Here is a 17,575-nt window from a genome sequence, read left to right on the forward strand (position 1 = left end):
GCCCCATTCATAAACAGAGTTTTTAGTAAGTTTTTGATTTTTAAATATGAACGTCCAGCCAATGATCATCAGTATTTGTGAAATGCCTCCAAATGGAAAGGCAGAAACCCAAAACAGTTGAAAAATATGAACCTTAAGGAAATAGAAAAATTCAAGGAACAAGGAGAGTTTAATAAAATAATATCTTCAGAGTGATAAAACAATTTGTTGAGTCCACAAAATAACAATGCCAGTTTTTAAAAAAGACAACTTTATATCCCCTATGATGGCTATGATCAAAAGATAGACAATAACAAGTATTGGTGAAGATGTGGAGAAATTAGAACACATATACACTGCTGATAGGAATGTGAGATGCTGTAGCCATTTTGCAAAACAGGCTGGTAGTTCCTCAAAAGGTAAACGAGTTACTGTCTGAACCAGCAGTTTCACACCTAGGTATATACCCAAGAGAAATGAAAATATGTGTGTGAAAAACTTACACATAAATGTTCATAACAACATTTTTCTTAATAGCCAAAAGGGGCAAGCAACCCAAATGTTAATCAACTGATGGATGGATAAATAAAATGTGATGTATTTATACAATGGCATATTATTGAAATGAAGTACTGATATATGCTATAATATGGATGTACCTTGAAAACCTTATGCTAAATGAAAGAAGCCAGTCACAAAGGATCACATATTATACGATTCCATTTATATCAAATATTCATAATAGGAAAATGTATAGGGATGGAAAGTAGATTGTTGCTTGTTGATTCAGGCTGGGTGATTGGAAAGGACATAGTGAGTGACTGCTAAAGGATACTGCTAACAGGTTTCCTTTTGGGGTGTGAAAATGTTCAAAAATTGGTTGTGGTGATGTTTGTACAACTCTGTGAATATACTAAAAATCATTGAATTATATACTTTAGATGAGTAAATTGTATGATATGTGAATTATACCTCAATAATGCTGTTAATTTTAAAAGGGAGCATTCAGAGAACAAGAGGGTGCCCTTCTAAATGAAAATATGATAGCTGAAATAATCACAAAGGAGATTGGTAATTATAGTCATGGAAATCTCCTAGAGAGTAGGTTAGGAATGGAGAAAAAAAGGAAAATTAGAATAATAGAAGATAAGAAAACTAGAGTATCAACTCAAAAGGACAAAATATGGCCAGTAGAAGTTCCACAATAGAAAAAAGTAGAAAGGAAGATATTATAAAATAAATACATGAACATTTTTCCCAGAATGAAAGATAATGATTTTTCTCCACATTGAAAAGGTCCACCAAATTTCCAACATCATTAATTAAAAATAATATATGACATAATGATCCAGCATAATTTTCCCATTGGTGGCAGCCCTTAGGCTAGCAGCTGTAGTTTGGACTGGCCGAAATCCAAACCTGATGCAGTGCCAGTATCTGCCTCAACAGTCTACTTTCGTTTTAACTGTTACAGATAAAAATAACAAAAGGATTGAATATTTGGCTTGTTTCTCATTATTTTGCACTTCCTTATGCATTCAGTGAGCCAACTCTGAGAATTATTTCTATCATGTCTGAATTTCATTGATAAAGTCTACCTACAGTAACTGATCACAGTAACTGATCACAGTGCAGCTCTTGTCGTATACCTTTGTTGACCTGATAACCATCAGGCATCAAAGATTCATCATCCCCTGGCCCGTCATCCTTCCTTTTCCCAAACAGTGCTTTCACCAGGTTTCAGTAAGACAGGGTCATTATAGTAAATTCCACTTCTGATGCCAGCTGTGTCAGGGTTTTCCCCAAGATCAGTCTGAGGTCCAGTGATTCACTACATGGGCTCACAGGACTCAGATGAACTATTATACTCATGGTTACAGTTTATTATAGTGAGAGGACACAGGTCACAATGAGCAAAGGGAAAAAAGGCACATGGACCAAGCTTACAGGAGTCCTTCCCCAGTGGAGTTGCATGGATGCATTTAATTCTCCCTGCAACTGTGTGTGGCAATATGTGCCAAGTGTTGATACAGGGAAATTCACCCAAGCCTTGTTGTCCAGTGTTTTTATCAGGAAGCAGTCACCGTGTGCGTAGGGCCTCTGTGACTGACTACCCAGAGTCACCTCTGTGAGCTACCCAGACTCCAGCCCCCCCAGAGCAAAATCCATTCACCATAAATCACATAGTTAGAATAAACTCTCTTATCAAATTGATACTAAGCCGCCCAAGGCCCCAGGCATATGAAAAGCACTCTTATCAGGCAGAATATTCCAAGGCATCAGAGCTCATCTTCCAGGAGTCCACCAGGGACCAGTCCTAAAGACGGACCTTTCTTGGTAATGTGCAGAGTTTGTGCAACCTTGGCCTGCTGAGTTAACCCTTTCCTGTATACTTGTCTTTTTATTCTCTAAACAGTGTCTTTTGAAGAACTTAAGTTCCTAATTTGATTAACTCCATTTTCTCAGGTTTTCTCTTAAGGTTTGTGCTCACATATAAGAAATATTTGCCCAACTTAACGTTACAAAGATTTCTTGCATATTTTCTTTTAGAAATTTTAAAGTTTTAGGTTTCAAATTTAGATCTGTGATACATTTTGAAACAATGTTTGTATATGGAATGAGTTATTGATAAAGGTTTTTTTTCATATGGATACTAATTGTTCCAGCACAAGTTGTTGAAAAAATGATCCTTTCTCTTGAATTTCCTTTGCACATTTATTGAAAATTAATTGGATCTATTTCTAGACTCTCCCTTTGTTCTCCATTTCTGCACTGTGGATAGTTCTCTTCCTTTGTTCTATGTTTTTGTCTTTAGGCCCAGTAGGACAGTGTTTAATCTACTGCAGCTTTATAAGTCTTGAAATTAAATGGTATGAGTTCTCTGACATTGTTGTTCTTTACCAAAATTGTTTCATATTTTCATATAAATTAGAGTTGGCTTGTCACTCTATCCCGTAAAAAGGTTTACTGGAATCTTGATTGAGATTACCCTGAATCTATAGTTTAATTTGAGGAGAACTGGTATCTTTAACATATTGAGTCTCAGTTCAGATCCGTGAGCACTCTATGATCTCTGCAATTATTTAGGTTTCCATTTGTTTGGTATTTAGAAAATTTATCTCACCCATGTTTTGTAATTTACTATATCAACAGACTAAAAGAAGAAAAAAATCGTTTGATCACCTCAGTGAATTCAGAAAAGAATAATTGACAAAATTGAATGTTAATTCATGAATTAAAAAAAAGACTTCATAAATTATAATAAAAGTGTACAGGTCCTGTACATGTTTTGTCAAATTCATCTCTTTAGTATTGCTTTCTCTTTTTTTTTCTTTTGCTGAGGAAGATTTGCCCTGAGCTAACATCTATTGCCAATCTTCCTCTTTTTGCTGAGGAAGATCCACCCTGAGCTAACATCTGTTGCCAATCTTCCTTTTTTTATGTGAGCCACAGTGACAACATGGCCACTGACAAAAGAGTGGTGTAGGTCCATGCCCAGCAACCGAACCTGGGCCACCGAAGCAGAGCACACCAAACTTAACCACTAGGCCACTGGGGCTGGCCCAACTATATCATATTTTTGATGCTTTTAAAATGGTATTCTTTTTTTAAATTTCGGTTTCCAATTATTTATTGCTGATACATACAAATACAGTTAATATTTTTATATTAATCCTGTATCTAGTGAGCATGATAAACCCCTTTATTCTAGTAGCTTTTTTGTAGATTATGTAGGATTTTCTACACAGGTAGTCATGTCATCTGACATCAAAGGCAGTTTTTCTTATTCCTTTCCATCTGGATGCTTTTTTTTATCTTTTTCTTGATTTATTGTACTGTCCTAGAACATTTAGTAATATATGGAATAAAAGTGGTGAGAGTGGACACTTTTGCCTTGTTCCTGATCTTAGTAGATAGCACTTGCTCTTTCACCGTTAAGTGTCATGTTAGCAGTAGGTTTTTCATATATGCCCTTGGTTAAGTTGAGGAAATTACCTTTTGTTACAATTTATGAAGTCTTCTTTTTTTTTTAAATCATGAATTAACTTTGAATTTTGTCACTCATTCTTTCTGAGTTCAGTGAGATCAAATTTTTTTTTAGTCTGTTGATGTAGTAAATTCATTGATCTTTTAATATTGATTTTAACTGTTTACTATGCATTCCTAGAATAAGTCCCACTTTGCCATAATGTATTAATCTTTTTTATTTATTGATGGATTTTTATTAAGATTTTTGCATCTGTGTTTATGAGATATATTGGTCTGTGGTTTTCTTTTCTTGTGACATTTTTGTCTGGCTTTGATATCATGGTGATATCAGCCTCAAAGAATGAGTTGAGAAGTATTCTGTCCTCTTCAGAAGAGTTTGTATAGATTCAGTATTAATAATTTTTTAAACATTTGTTAGAATTCACAAGTGAAATCATCAGGGCCTAGAGTTTTCTTTGTGGGAAAATTTTTTACTACAAATTCAATTTCTTTATGGTTAGTCAGGTTTTCTATTTTTCTCTGAATGAGATTTGGTAGGTTGTATCTTTCAAAGAGTTTGTTCATCTCATCTAATTTGTCAAATTTATTGACATAAAATTGTTCAAAGCGTTCCCCCATTATTGTATTAATGTTTTTAGTAATGTCACCTCTCTCGTTCCTCATGTTGGTGATTTGTGTCCTTTTTTCTCCTGTAATTAGTCTGGGTAATTTTGTCGAAATTCTCAAAGAATGAGCTTTGTGTTTCATTGATTCTCCCGTTTTCTTTTTGTTTTTCTATTATACTGATTTAAGTTTTTAATCATTTTTTCCTTCAGTTTATGTTTGGTTTTATTTGCTCTTTTTCTAGTTTCTTAGGGTGGAAGCTGAGGACATTAATTTGAGAGCTTTCTTTTTTCTAAAATAGGCGTTTAGTGCTATAAATTCTCATCTGAGTGCTTTTGCTTCATCCCAGAAATTTTGATTATATTTTATTTTCAGACAGTTCATAATAATTTCTTATTTCCCTTTTGATTGCTTCTTTGACCCAATGATTATTTAGAAGTGTGTTTTTAGTGAGGGGGTGGAGCAAAATGGTGGGGTGAGCTGACCCGGGATTCTCTCCCCTCCAAAATACAACAAAGGATTGGAAAAACTGAATTTCACAGAATAAACATAATGCCAACATGTTAGAGACCTACAATACCAAGAAGGCGGAGATCATAAACCCTACTTACAGCCTCAGAGGCGCTGGAATGGTGGGAGAGAACATCGCTTCCTCCCCTAGAGTCTGCGATGGCTGCTGCGTGGGTCAGGAGGGAGCGGGGGAGGGGCCGTGCGACCGGGGATCATCCAGGACTCCTGCTCTGGTTCAGTGGAGACCCGCTGACGGGGGGAAAGCTTCTGTCGGCGGGGACCCCATAACCAAGGGCCTCGGGAGACCGGAGAGAACAGAACTGATCTGAACACAGACCGGCGCGTGTGAGTAACAGCCCCTCCCTCCTGGCAAAGCCAGTGGGCGCAGCCATCTTGCCCGAAGGCGGAGAGCTCACAACGCGTGGCTCTCGACCCCCATCTAGTGGCGACAGGCTGTAACTGCAACCGAATGCTACCACCATGCGAAAAAACCGCTCCTCTACCATCCAGCAATTTATAAAAGCCCCAGACCAGAAGGAAAACAATAAAAACATAGAAATAAGTCCTGAGGACTTGGAATTAGGTAAACTAAGTGATAATGAGTTCAGAGCAGCTATAATCAAAAAACTCAATGAGGTAGAGAGAAAGATAGAGAAACAAGCCGAGTTCTGGAGTTCCTTCACAAAAGAGATTGAAATCATAAAGAAGAATCAAACAGAATTACTTGAGATGAAAAACACAATGGACTAGATAAAACAGAATACGGATTCCCTGAATGCCCGTGTAGACACCATAGAAGAGCAAATTAACATAATTGAAGATAGACAGGCTGAATGGCTCCAGACAGAGGAAGAAAGAGAACTAAGAATTAAAAAAAAATGAGGAAAATCTCCAAGAGATAATGGATTCAGTGAGGAGTAAGAACATAAGGATCATAGGAATTCCTGAGAATGTGGAAAAGGAAAATGGAGCAGACAGTGTGCTTAACAAAATTATTGAAGAGAACTTCCCAAATCTAGGGATCGACGGAGAAATGTGTGTGGAGGAGGGTTTTAGATCTCCTAGATTTGTCAGTGTAAGAAGACATACTGCAAGGCACATAGTAGTAAAATTGGCAAAAAGGAAGGATAAGGAAAGAATACTCAGGGAAATAAGAAAAACAAAGAGAATAACCTATAAAGGAGCCCCTATCAGACTGTCAGCGGATTTCTCTACAGAAACCTTACAAGCTAGGAGAGAATGGAGTGACATATTCAAAGCTTTAAAGGATAAAAATCTTCAGCCAAGAATACTCTATCCAGCAAGAATTTCCTTCAGATATGAGGGAGAAATTAAATCTTTTCCAGACAAACAAAAGTTAAGGGAATTTGTAACTAGAAGCCCTCCATTACAAGAAATCCTCAAGAAGGCTCTCATACTTGAAAAAAGAAAAGAGGGAGAAAGGGGACACAATCCACAGACTAGGGAGACCGATGGATAGAACCAGAACAGAATAGCAAATATTCAACTATAGCATTAGGGTAAAGGTAAGGAAACTACCAAAGCAAGGACGATCTTATCACTCTAACTACAAATTCATAAGACGAGTTGGAATAAAAAATGAAAATAATTATTTAGGAGGGGAAGAGCAAAGGGTCTAAATCAGTATTGGTCGAGTAAGTAAGAGACCACCAGAGAATAGACTATATTATACACGAGATTCTAAATACAAACTTCAAGGTAGACACTAAAATAAAATACAGAACAGAGTCACAAATCATAAATAAGGAAAAATCTAAGAAACCCAGCATACGAAATTGCAGTATTAAATGGGTAGTCTAAAGCAAACAGGAAAAGAAACGCAGGAAAACAAGATAATGTGCGACAGATTGACGGTATTAAGTCCACATGCATCAATAATCACTCTCAATGTGAATGGATTGAACTCTCCAATAAAAAGACACAGAGTGGCAAAATGGATTAAAGAACAAGATCCAACAATTTCCTCCAGGAAACTCACCTCAGCCCCAAGGACAAACACAGACTCAGGGTGAAGGGGTGGAGGACAATACTTCAAGCTAATAGCAAGGAATAAAAGCTGGTGTTGCAATTCTTATATCAGACCAAGTGGATTTCAAAATAAGACAGGTAAAGAGAGACACAGAGGGACAATATATAATGATCAAAGGGACACTTCATCAAGAAGAAATAATGCTTATAAATATCTATGCACCCAAGACAGGAGCACCAAGATTCATAAAGCAACTATTAACAGACCTAAAGGAAGATGTTAAAAACAACACAATAATAGTAGGGGACCTCAACACCCCACTCACATCAATTGACAGATCATCCAGACAGAAAATCAACAGGGAAATAGTGGAGCTAAATGAAAAACTAAAACAATTGGACTTACTAGACATATATAGATCACTTCACCCTGAAAGAGGTGAATACAAATTCTTCTCAAGTGCACATGGAACATTCTCAAGGATAGACCGTATGTTGGGAAACAAGGCAAGCCTCTACAAATTTAAAAAAATTGAAGTAATAACAAGCATCTTCTCCGATCATAGTGCTGTAAGGCTAGAAATTAATTACAAGAAAAAAGCTGAGAAAGGCACAAAGATGTGGAGACTAAACAACACACTACTGAACAAGCAATGGATCATTGAAGAAATTAAAGAAGAAATAAAAAAATACCTGGAAACAAATGAAAATGATAGCATGCCATACCAACTCATTTGGGATACAGCAAAAGCTGTATTAAGAGGAAAATTCATCGCAATACAGGCACATCTTAACAAACAAGAAAAAGCCCAAATAAGCAACCTTTAAGTACACCTAACTGAACTAGAGAAAAAAGAACAAATGAAGCCCAAACTCAGCAGAAGGAGAGAAATAATAAAAATCAGAGCAGAAATAAATACTATTGAAACGAAAAAGGCAGTAGAAAGGATCAATGAAACAAAGAGCTGGTTTTTTTAGAAGATAAATAAAATTGACAAACCACTAGCCAGACTTACAAAGAAAAAAAGTGAGAAAGCTCAAATAAACAAAATCAGAAATGAGCGAGGAGAAACAACAACAGACTCTGCAGAAATACAACAGATTATAAGAGAATACTACAAAAAACTATATGCCAGCAGAATGGATAACCTAGAGGAAATGGATAAATTCTTGTACTCCTACAACCTCCCACAGCTCACTCAAGAAGAGGCAGACAATTTGAACAGACCAGTCACAAGGAAAGAGATTGAAACAGCAATCAAAAACATCCCAAAGAATAAAACCCCAGGACCAGATGGCTTTCCTGGGGAATTCTACCAAACTTTCAGAGAGGATTTAATACCTATCCTTTTCAAGCTATTCGAAAAAATTAGGGAAGATGGAACGCTTCCTAACACATTCTATGAGGCCAACATCACGCTGATAGCAAAACCTGGCAAGGACACCACGAAAAAAGAGAACTACAGGCCAGTATCACTGATGAACATAGATGCAAAAATTCTAAACAAAATTTTGGCAACCAGAATTCAGCAATTCATCAAAAGAATCATACATCAGGATCAGGTGAGATTCATACCAGGGACACAGGGATGGTTCAACATCCGCAAATCAAACAACGTGATACACCACATCAAGAAACTGAGGAATAAAAACCACATGATCATCTCAATAGATGCAGAGAATGCATTTGACAAGATCCAACAGCCATTTATGATAAAAACTCTGAACAAAATGGGCATAGAAGGAAACTACCTCAACATAATAAAGGCCATATATGACAAACCCATAGCCAACGTCATACTCAATGGGCAAAAACTGAACCCCATCCTCCTGAAAACAGGAACGAGACAAGGATGCCCTGTATCACCACTCTTATTTAACATAGTACTGGAGGTCCTGGCCAGAGCAATCAGGCAAGAAAAAGGAATAAAAGGAATCCAAATAGGGACGGAAGAAGTGAAACTCTCGCTGTTTGCAGACGACATGATCTTATATATAGAAAACCCCAAAGAATCCATTGGAAAACTGTTAGAAGTAATCAACAACTACAGCAAAGTTGCAGGGTATAAAATCAATTTGCATAAATCAGTAGCATTTCTATACTCCAGTAATGAACCAACAGAAAAAGAACTCAAGTATACAATACCATTCACAATCGCAACAAAAAGAATAAAATACCTTGGGGTAAATTTAACTAAGGAAGTGAAGGACCTATATAATGAAAATTACAAGGCCTTTCTGAGAGAATTGGATGATGACATAAGGTGATGGAAAGACATTCCATGTACATGGATTGGAAGAATAAACATAGTTAAAATGTCCGTTCTACCTAAAGCAATCTACAGATTCAATGCCATCCCAATCAGAATCCCAATGACATTCTTTACCAGAATTAGAACAAAGAATCCTAAAATTCATATGGGGCAACAAAAGACCCCGAATTTCTAAAGCAATCCTGAGAAAGAAGAACAAAACGGGAGGAATCACAATCCCTGACTTCAAAACATACTACAAAGCTACAGTAATCAGAACAGCATGGTACTGGTACAAAAACAGGTGCACAGATCAATGGAACAGAATTGAAAGCCCAGAAATAAAACCACACATCTATGGACAGCTTATCTTTGACAAAGGAGCTGAGGGCATACAATGGAGAAAAGAAAGTCTTTTCAACAAATGGTGCTGGGAAAACTGGAAAGCCACATGTGAAAGAATGAAAATTGACCATTCTTTTTCACCATTCACCAAAATAAACTCAAAATGGATTAAAGACCTAAAGGTGAGACCTGAAACCATAAGGCTTCTGGAAGAAAACATAGGCAGTACACTCTTTGACATCAGTATTAAAAGGATTTTTTCGGACACCATGCCTTCTCAGAGAAGGGAAACAATAGAAAGAATAAACAAATGGGACTTCATCAGATTAAGGAGCTTCTTCAAGGCAAATGAAAACAGGATTGAAACAAAAAAACAACCCACTAACTGGAAAAAAATATTTGCAAGTCATATATCTGACAAAGGCTTAATATCCATAATATATAAAGAACTCTCGCAACTCAACCACAAAACATCAAACAACCCAATCAAAAAATGGGCTGGAGACATGAACAGACATTTCTGCAAAGAAGATGTACGGATGGCCAACAGGCACATGAAAAGATGCTCATCATCGCTGATCATCAGGGAAATGCAAATCAAAACTACACTAAGATATAACCTTACACCCGTTAGAATGACAAAAGTATCTAAAAATAAGAGCAACAAATGTTGGAAAGGTTGCGGAGAAAAAAGAACCCTCTTACACTGTTGGTGGGAATGCAAACTGGTTCAGCCATGATGGAAAACAGTACGGAGATTTCTCAAAAAATTAAAAATAGAACTAGCATACGATCCAGCCATCCCACTACTGGGTATTTATCCAAAGAGCTTGAAGTCAGCAATCCCAAAAGTCCTATGCACCCCAATGTTTATTGCAGCACTGTTTACAATAGCCAAGACGTGGAAGCAACCTAAGTGTCCATCAACAGACGAATGGATAAAGAAGATGTGGTACATATATACAATGGAATACTACTCAGCTGTAAAACAGAACAAAAACATTCCATTTGCAATCTCATGGATGGACCTTGAGGGAATTATGTTAAGTGAAATAAGCCAGCGAGAGAAGGTTAATCTGTGTATGACTCCACTCATATGAGGAATTTGAAATTATGGACCAAGAACAGTTTAGTGGATACCAGGGGAAGGGTGGGGTGGGGGGGGTGGGCACAAAGGGTGAAGTGGTGCACCTACAACATGACTGACAAACATTAATGTACAACTGAAATTTCACAAGATTGTAACCTATCATTAACTCAATAAAAAAAAAAGAAGTGTGTTTTTAGTATCCAAATATTTGGAAAATTTTCCAAAAATCTTTCTATTATGAATTTTTAGTTTAATTTCATTGTTAGATCATATCTAGTGTAATATCAGTATGGTCACATTGAAATCTACATTCTTGATTTTTCTTTCCTGTTTGTCCTACCTTTTCCCTGTTCCAGTTTTCCTCTTTTCCCACTTTCTTGAATTAATTGCATATTTAAAAAAATAAACCCATTTTATTTACACTATTGGCTTATTAGTTACATCTTTTCATTTTTTCATGGTTGCTCTAGGATTTATAATATACATCCTTAACTTATTACTGATTCAGATTTAGAAAAAGCTAATGGAAACTCTTGACATCAGGAGAATGGAACACTAGCTAATGTGTTCTAGAAACAAAAGGACACTAGACAAAGTCCAGAGTTTATTGTAATTTCCTATAACCACAGTCTTCTTTGATCCTCAAATACCTCAACCACACTCCTGCCTCAGGGCCTTTGTACTTATGAGGCCCTCTGCCTGGAACATTCTTTTGCTAGATAATGACATGGCTTATCTCTTGCCTTCTTACTTTGTTGCTAAGCTGTTAACTAGATCAGAGAGATCTTTCCATAGTATAATACGTAAAAGAACCATCCCTGCTCTTCGTTCTGTACTCTTATTTTGATGTATTTTTTTCTTCTTGGTACTTATCACTTATCACTCACTTAAGTTATATATTTGTTGCTCTGGATTGCCCTCTTTGTTCTGTTCACCTTTACGTGCCTGACTCCTTCAACAATGCCTGGTAATCAATAACTGATCAATAAATATTTGTTTAATGAGTGATATTCATTTGTGTCTGTGTTTGTATAGTCTCCTTAGAAAAGAGACCTAATCCACTTGATTAATGAAAACTTACCAAATTGCCTTTAAATATGAAATTGAAATACATTTCTCAAAACACTTTCTTATATTTTTGAATTTAACAATGAAATGTTACAAAGAACTTAGTACCTGTTGTATATTTCCCTTTCAAAGACTTTCTGCTAGGCTTTTTTGCTGTTGACTTCTGAATATCTATCCTAGACCAATATGTAAATTTCACTATCATTTAGAAATACAACTATTTATTTGATGAAAGACTAAGGAATTAACTTGAATTATTTTGTTCTAGTTCCAAAAATTGAGACATGATCTTGAATTGGTACTCTCCACTATTCAGTCCAAGAATGAAAAGTTAAAGGAAGACCTGGAAAGGTATATTTATGTTATAATTACCATTAATCATTGATATATGTTGAATTGGCATTAATGTTTTATTTGGCTATTGTTTGTTTTGTTGTCCATATTTAAAGGGAGCAACAATGGTTGAAAGAACAGCAACAGCTCCTGGAATCTCTTAATGTAATACACAAGGAATTGAAACAGCAGGTTGTGACAGTTTCTGAATCAAGGTATTAATTTTGTATTCTAGCTATTTAAAATAGGAGAAAATATTTTCTTTTTTATGTTACATGTAATATGTAGATGAAAAGAAGGTAAATTACACCAGAAATCGTGAGTCTTACTCTACCTTTTGCCAACTATCAGTTACATGATCTTTTATGAATAACTTGACCTGGTTGTACCTTTAGTTTCCCTACATGTTAAGTAGAGTGTGTTACTTTCATAAAGCTAGTTATTTGGTTTGAACAAATGAAGTTTGAACAAAGTTTTTGATCAACTTTATGTGTAATCAGTTATATATTCTTATGTATTTTATCACTGAAATATTTCTCTTATTGTTTTTGAAATCTATTAGAATCTTTAATGAACTAAAAACTAAAATGCATGATATAAAAGAATATAAGGAAAAACTCTTGATTACCTTGGGTGAGTTTCTAGAAGACCATTTTCCTCTGCCTGATAGAAATGTTAAAAAGAAAAAGGTAAGTTTTAGAGAAGACATTCATGTAGATATTCATATCTGAAATTGTTTCAGATAGGTGCAAATGTAAATTTTCTGATAAACTTTTTTATGTTTTATTATGCATTTCAAAGATACACACAGAGATACATGTACAGAAATATTCCATCACATTATAATATTTATTGAAAAATTAGAAGCAACCTAGTTGTTCAATAAAATAGGATTAAATACATTTTTTATATTTTATCCATATGATTGGGAAAAACATGCAGATTTTAAAAATAATGTATTGAATATTATTGAAGGAGTTAATGAAATGCTCACAATTTATTGTTAAGTGGATAAAACACAGATGATTTAATTGTATGAGTCTAATTTGTACCAAAAAATGTAACAGTTCTTATGTGTGGAGGCAAAGATTATATGTCAGATTTGCTTTTGTTTTCACTATTTTCCAAATTTTCCATGATGAACATATGTAACTTTTAAAATTGGAAGAATGTTGTTTAAAATCTGTTAGTTCATGTAAGTTATTGGCTATTTTAATAGTAGTTATGATGGAATAAACCTTTTCCACAAAAGCAATAAATATTTCATTGGATGACAGAAGATTGGGAGCAACTACTTTGATTCCTGTTTTTAAAAAAGTATATAGTTTAAATATAGAGAACTTGTGGAAATGGAATAGGCATTGAAACTGGCACCGGAATGATCTTTCTAAAAAAATATAGTTTAATCATTTTTAAACAAAACTTTTGATAGCTCCCTGTAGGATGAAGTTTATATTCTGGACTTTGTTTCTTTAGCCTCCTTTTCAACCTTCTTTACCCACTGCTTGCATGAATTCATTCAGTCTTGCTATTGTAGTTCCAGCAAATACGCAATGACATGTCACTTTTTTGTGCCTTATACTTTCTATTCCCTTACAAGACACTTCCTATCTGTGAGGATAACAAATTCCTACTTAAGGCAACTGAAACGTCATCTGTTTTTTAAAAAAATTATTTATTTATTTTTTTGAGGAAGATTAGCTGTGAGCTAATTGCTGCCAATCCTCCTCTTTTTGCTGAGGAAGACTGGCCCTGAGCTAACATCCAGGCCCATCTTCCTCTACGTTATATGTGGGATGCCTACCACAGCATGGCTTGCCAAGCAGTGCCATGTCTGCACCCGGGATCCACACCAGTGAATCCTGGGCTGCCGAAGCGAAACGTGTGCACTTAATGGCTGCGCAACTGGGCCAGCCCATCAAACATCGTCTTTTGTGTGAAGCATGGAATGAAGTTTACGTGTTATTTTATTAGCATTTGTCATCTCATTTTGTGATGATCATTATGTCTGACTCCCTGTTTGCCCACCATGCACTGTGAACTCTTTGATGTGTTTAACTCATCTCTGTATCTCTACTATCTTGCATATCTATTATAGTACCTTTCTGAGTTCATGTTTATTGAATGACTGTGAATATATTAGGAAAAGGAGAAAAAGTTTTCTTAGAATGTGTGGTTTTTTTTATTCTTCCCTTTCTTCTTTGTAACTTTCAGTAGGCTTTACATTTATTATGGACTACGTCAGCCATTCTCTCTGTTATTTATACCCCTTATTCATTTCTGAAATTGTTGACAGCCTGCCGTTAATCATTTCATTAAGTTCATGATTGCTTGATGCTTAATGATCATATTCCTACAGTAACTCACTGACTGACTTTTTGATCCTAATCTCTCTTTTTTTCAAAAATTTTTTTAACCTATTAAGTTTCTCCACAATAGAACCAGAAGTTTGAGGCATTCTGAAAAGGAAGCATTGATCACTGGAAGCCATTAAGCTAGCTCTTTTTTTAATGAAGTATACGAACTATTAATACATGTTACAAAATAATCGATTGCTTTCTCTCTCACGCACTAATACTGGATGTATACTCGGCTGAAGCTGCCATAACAAAATATCATAGACTCTCAGTGGCTTAAACAAAAGAAATTTATTTTTTCACAGTTCTGGAGGCTAGAAGTCCAAGATCAAGGTGCCATTAGGGGTTGGTTTCTGCTGAGGCCTTTCTTCCTTTCTGTGGCTGCTGCCTTCTCGCTGTGTCCTCACATGGCTTTTACTCTGTGTGAGTGTAGAGTCCTTATCATAAGTCCTTATTATAAGGACACCAGTTCAATTGCATTAGGGTCCCACCCTCATGACTGTATTTAACCTTAATTACCTCTTTGAAGGCTCTATCTCTAAATATTGTCACATTATGGATTAGGACTTCAACATATGAATTTTGTGAGGCACAGTTCAGTTCATAACACTGGACTTTATTATTCAAAGATGTGTACAAAGGAGAAAGAAACAACCAAAATCCCTCTACCGGATCATTATTATTAGATGAATGTCATATGAAACACCTTCCTGAATACATATATGTATAGAAACATGAATGGATGGGTGGATCAATGTAGTTTTGTACAAGCTAATATAAAATAAGTATTATATGTAATTTTACTTAAATTTGATAGAAGAAAAATAAGTGAGGATGAATTGTTGAACTGAGATAAATATTTCTTTGCTTCAAGTGATTTTAGTTCTGGAGAGATCCCTAATGTAAAGAAAACAAATTATGAAAAACATTATTAAAGATTATAATAGTTTGCTTAATTTCATCTTTTAATTTTGAGTAGTATTAATAGACTTCCTGCTATGAAAGGTGAGGAAATTAACATTCTCCCTCCTATACCCTTATTTATATTCTATCCTGATACCATCATTCGTGTATATGTTTAGTCTTTATTCTACATTGTATTGGATTCAATGCTTGTCATCTTGTACTATTCATTTTTGAGTTCTCAAGTTTAATCCATCATTTGATTTGATGGGTTTCTTTGACAAGTAATTTATTGAAGAAGAATTCCTGGGTGTCTTATTTTTTGAATTCTTGAATTCAAAATACTTGAATTCTTGAATACTGAAAATACTTTATTTGCCTTTATACTCAAAGGATATCTTTGGCACATTTTTTTAAAATCTCAAGGCTTGGTAGGGATTGCTCCATTCTTCTGAGATGGATTGTGCTGTGGAGAAGTCTGACCCAGCCCGTAGATGTCTGGCTGCCTCTGACTGTAGGCCTGAGGAGTTCTTTATCTTTGAACTTCAGAAATGTAACAGGGATATATCATGATGTTGATCATTCAGTATCAGTTTTGCTTTGAAGATATATTATTTCCAGGGGCAGATTTAGGTCGCATTTCATTTTACGGACATTTTATTTTATGTATCTTACATTGTTTATCATATCCTTATGTTGAAACTTTTTTTCTTTACTTGCTTTCATTATATTTTTCTTCTGCATTTTCTTTGATTGTCTCAAACCTTTAATTTTAATCTGTGCCTTGCTGCTGCTTATTTGTCAATTTTATAATTGAGTTTTCTTTCATCACTGGTAAATCATATGCTGCATTTTACTACTCTTCCACTTAGTAAGATAGTAGAGGTCAGGATATTTTGAGATCCAGCTGTACTATCTTTACTCAGGAATCACATTTTTTTTGTGTGTTTATGAGGAAGATTGGCCCTGAGCTAACATCTGTTGCCAATTGTCCTCTTTTTGCTTGAGGAAGATTGTCTCTGAGCTAACATCTGTGGCAGTCTTCTTCTATTTTGTATGTGGGTTGCTACCACGGCATGGCTTGATGAGTGGTGGAGGTCCATGCCTGGGATCCAAACCCACAAACCCCAGGCAGCTGAAGCAGAGTGCACAAACCCAACCACTACGCTGCCAGGCCAGCCCAGAAATCACGTTTATTTTTGTCAGGGTTATTTTACTATTTCTCTAATATATTTGTATTTCTTTAAGACTTTATAAGAACTTCATGGTAATCTTTGACCAGTTTCAGCAAAGTTCTGTGACTATAACAGGTGACTTTGCAATTAGTAGAATGTCTGAACTCAAAAGCTGCTGATTAGGATTAGTATTATTTTGGAAGGAGATTTCTACCAGTTATCGTTAGAGCCTTGTCCTATTGAACACGTTTTCTTTTTTTTTTAAGATTGGCACCTGAGCGAACATCTGTTGCTAATCTTCTTTTTTTCTTCTTCTCCCCAAAGATCCCCCAGTATATAGTTGTATATTCTAGTTGTAGGTCCTTCTAGCTCTGCTATATGGGAGACTGCCTCAGCATGGCTTGATGAGTGGTGCTAGGTTTGTGCCCAGGATCTGAACCAGCGAAACCCTGGGCTGCTGAAGTGGAGTGTGCAAACTCAACCCCTTGGCCACAGGGTGGCCACCTATTGAACATTTTTAACAGTAATTTGGATAAAGAGGTATAAGATATGATTGTCAAAATTTGCAAATGATATGAAATTAAGAAGGCTAGATAGTAAATATATTGGATGACAGAATTAGGACTATATTTTTTAGCAGGCTAGGAACTAGGCCAAATGAAATAGGATGATATTTAGTGAAGGTACATAGAATATCTTTCTTGGATTTAAAACATTAAAGAATGAAGGTGACAGGGTTGTCCTGGTGGCCTAGTGGTTTAGTTTGCTTGTTCTGCTTCCATGGCCCAGGGTTTGTGGGTTCAGAACCCCGGGTGCAGACCTACACACTGCTCATCAAGCTATGCTGTGGCATCATCCCACATACAAAATAGAGGAGTATTGGCACAGATGTTAGCTCAGTGACAATCTTCCTCAAACACAAAGAGGAAGATTGGCAACAGATGTTAGCCCAAGGCCAATCTTCCTCACCAAAAAAAAAAA

At 35.8% G+C, this 17,575-nt stretch overlaps 1 protein-coding gene across 2 annotated transcripts in view; it reads left to right on the forward strand.

Annotated features, from left to right (window-relative positions):
• The window catches only part of CENPK (centromere protein K), a 40,091-nt gene that overhangs the window by 16,904 nt on the left and 5,612 nt on the right, over nt 1-17,575 (forward strand). For both annotated transcript variants that reach the window (XM_046671071.1, XM_046671072.1), the window contains exons 7-9: nt 12,095-12,177; nt 12,276-12,374; nt 12,722-12,848. In XM_046671071.1, the coding sequence (XP_046527027.1) occupies nt 12,095-12,177; nt 12,276-12,374; nt 12,722-12,848 (309 nt within the window). The remainder of the gene's footprint in view (nt 1-12,094; nt 12,178-12,275; nt 12,375-12,721; nt 12,849-17,575) is intronic.

The sequence above is a fragment of the Equus quagga genome, chromosome 9 (assembly GCF_021613505.1).
Source record: "Equus quagga isolate Etosha38 chromosome 9, UCLA_HA_Equagga_1.0, whole genome shotgun sequence".
NCBI classification, from domain to species: Eukaryota; Metazoa; Chordata; class Mammalia; order Perissodactyla; family Equidae; genus Equus; species Equus quagga.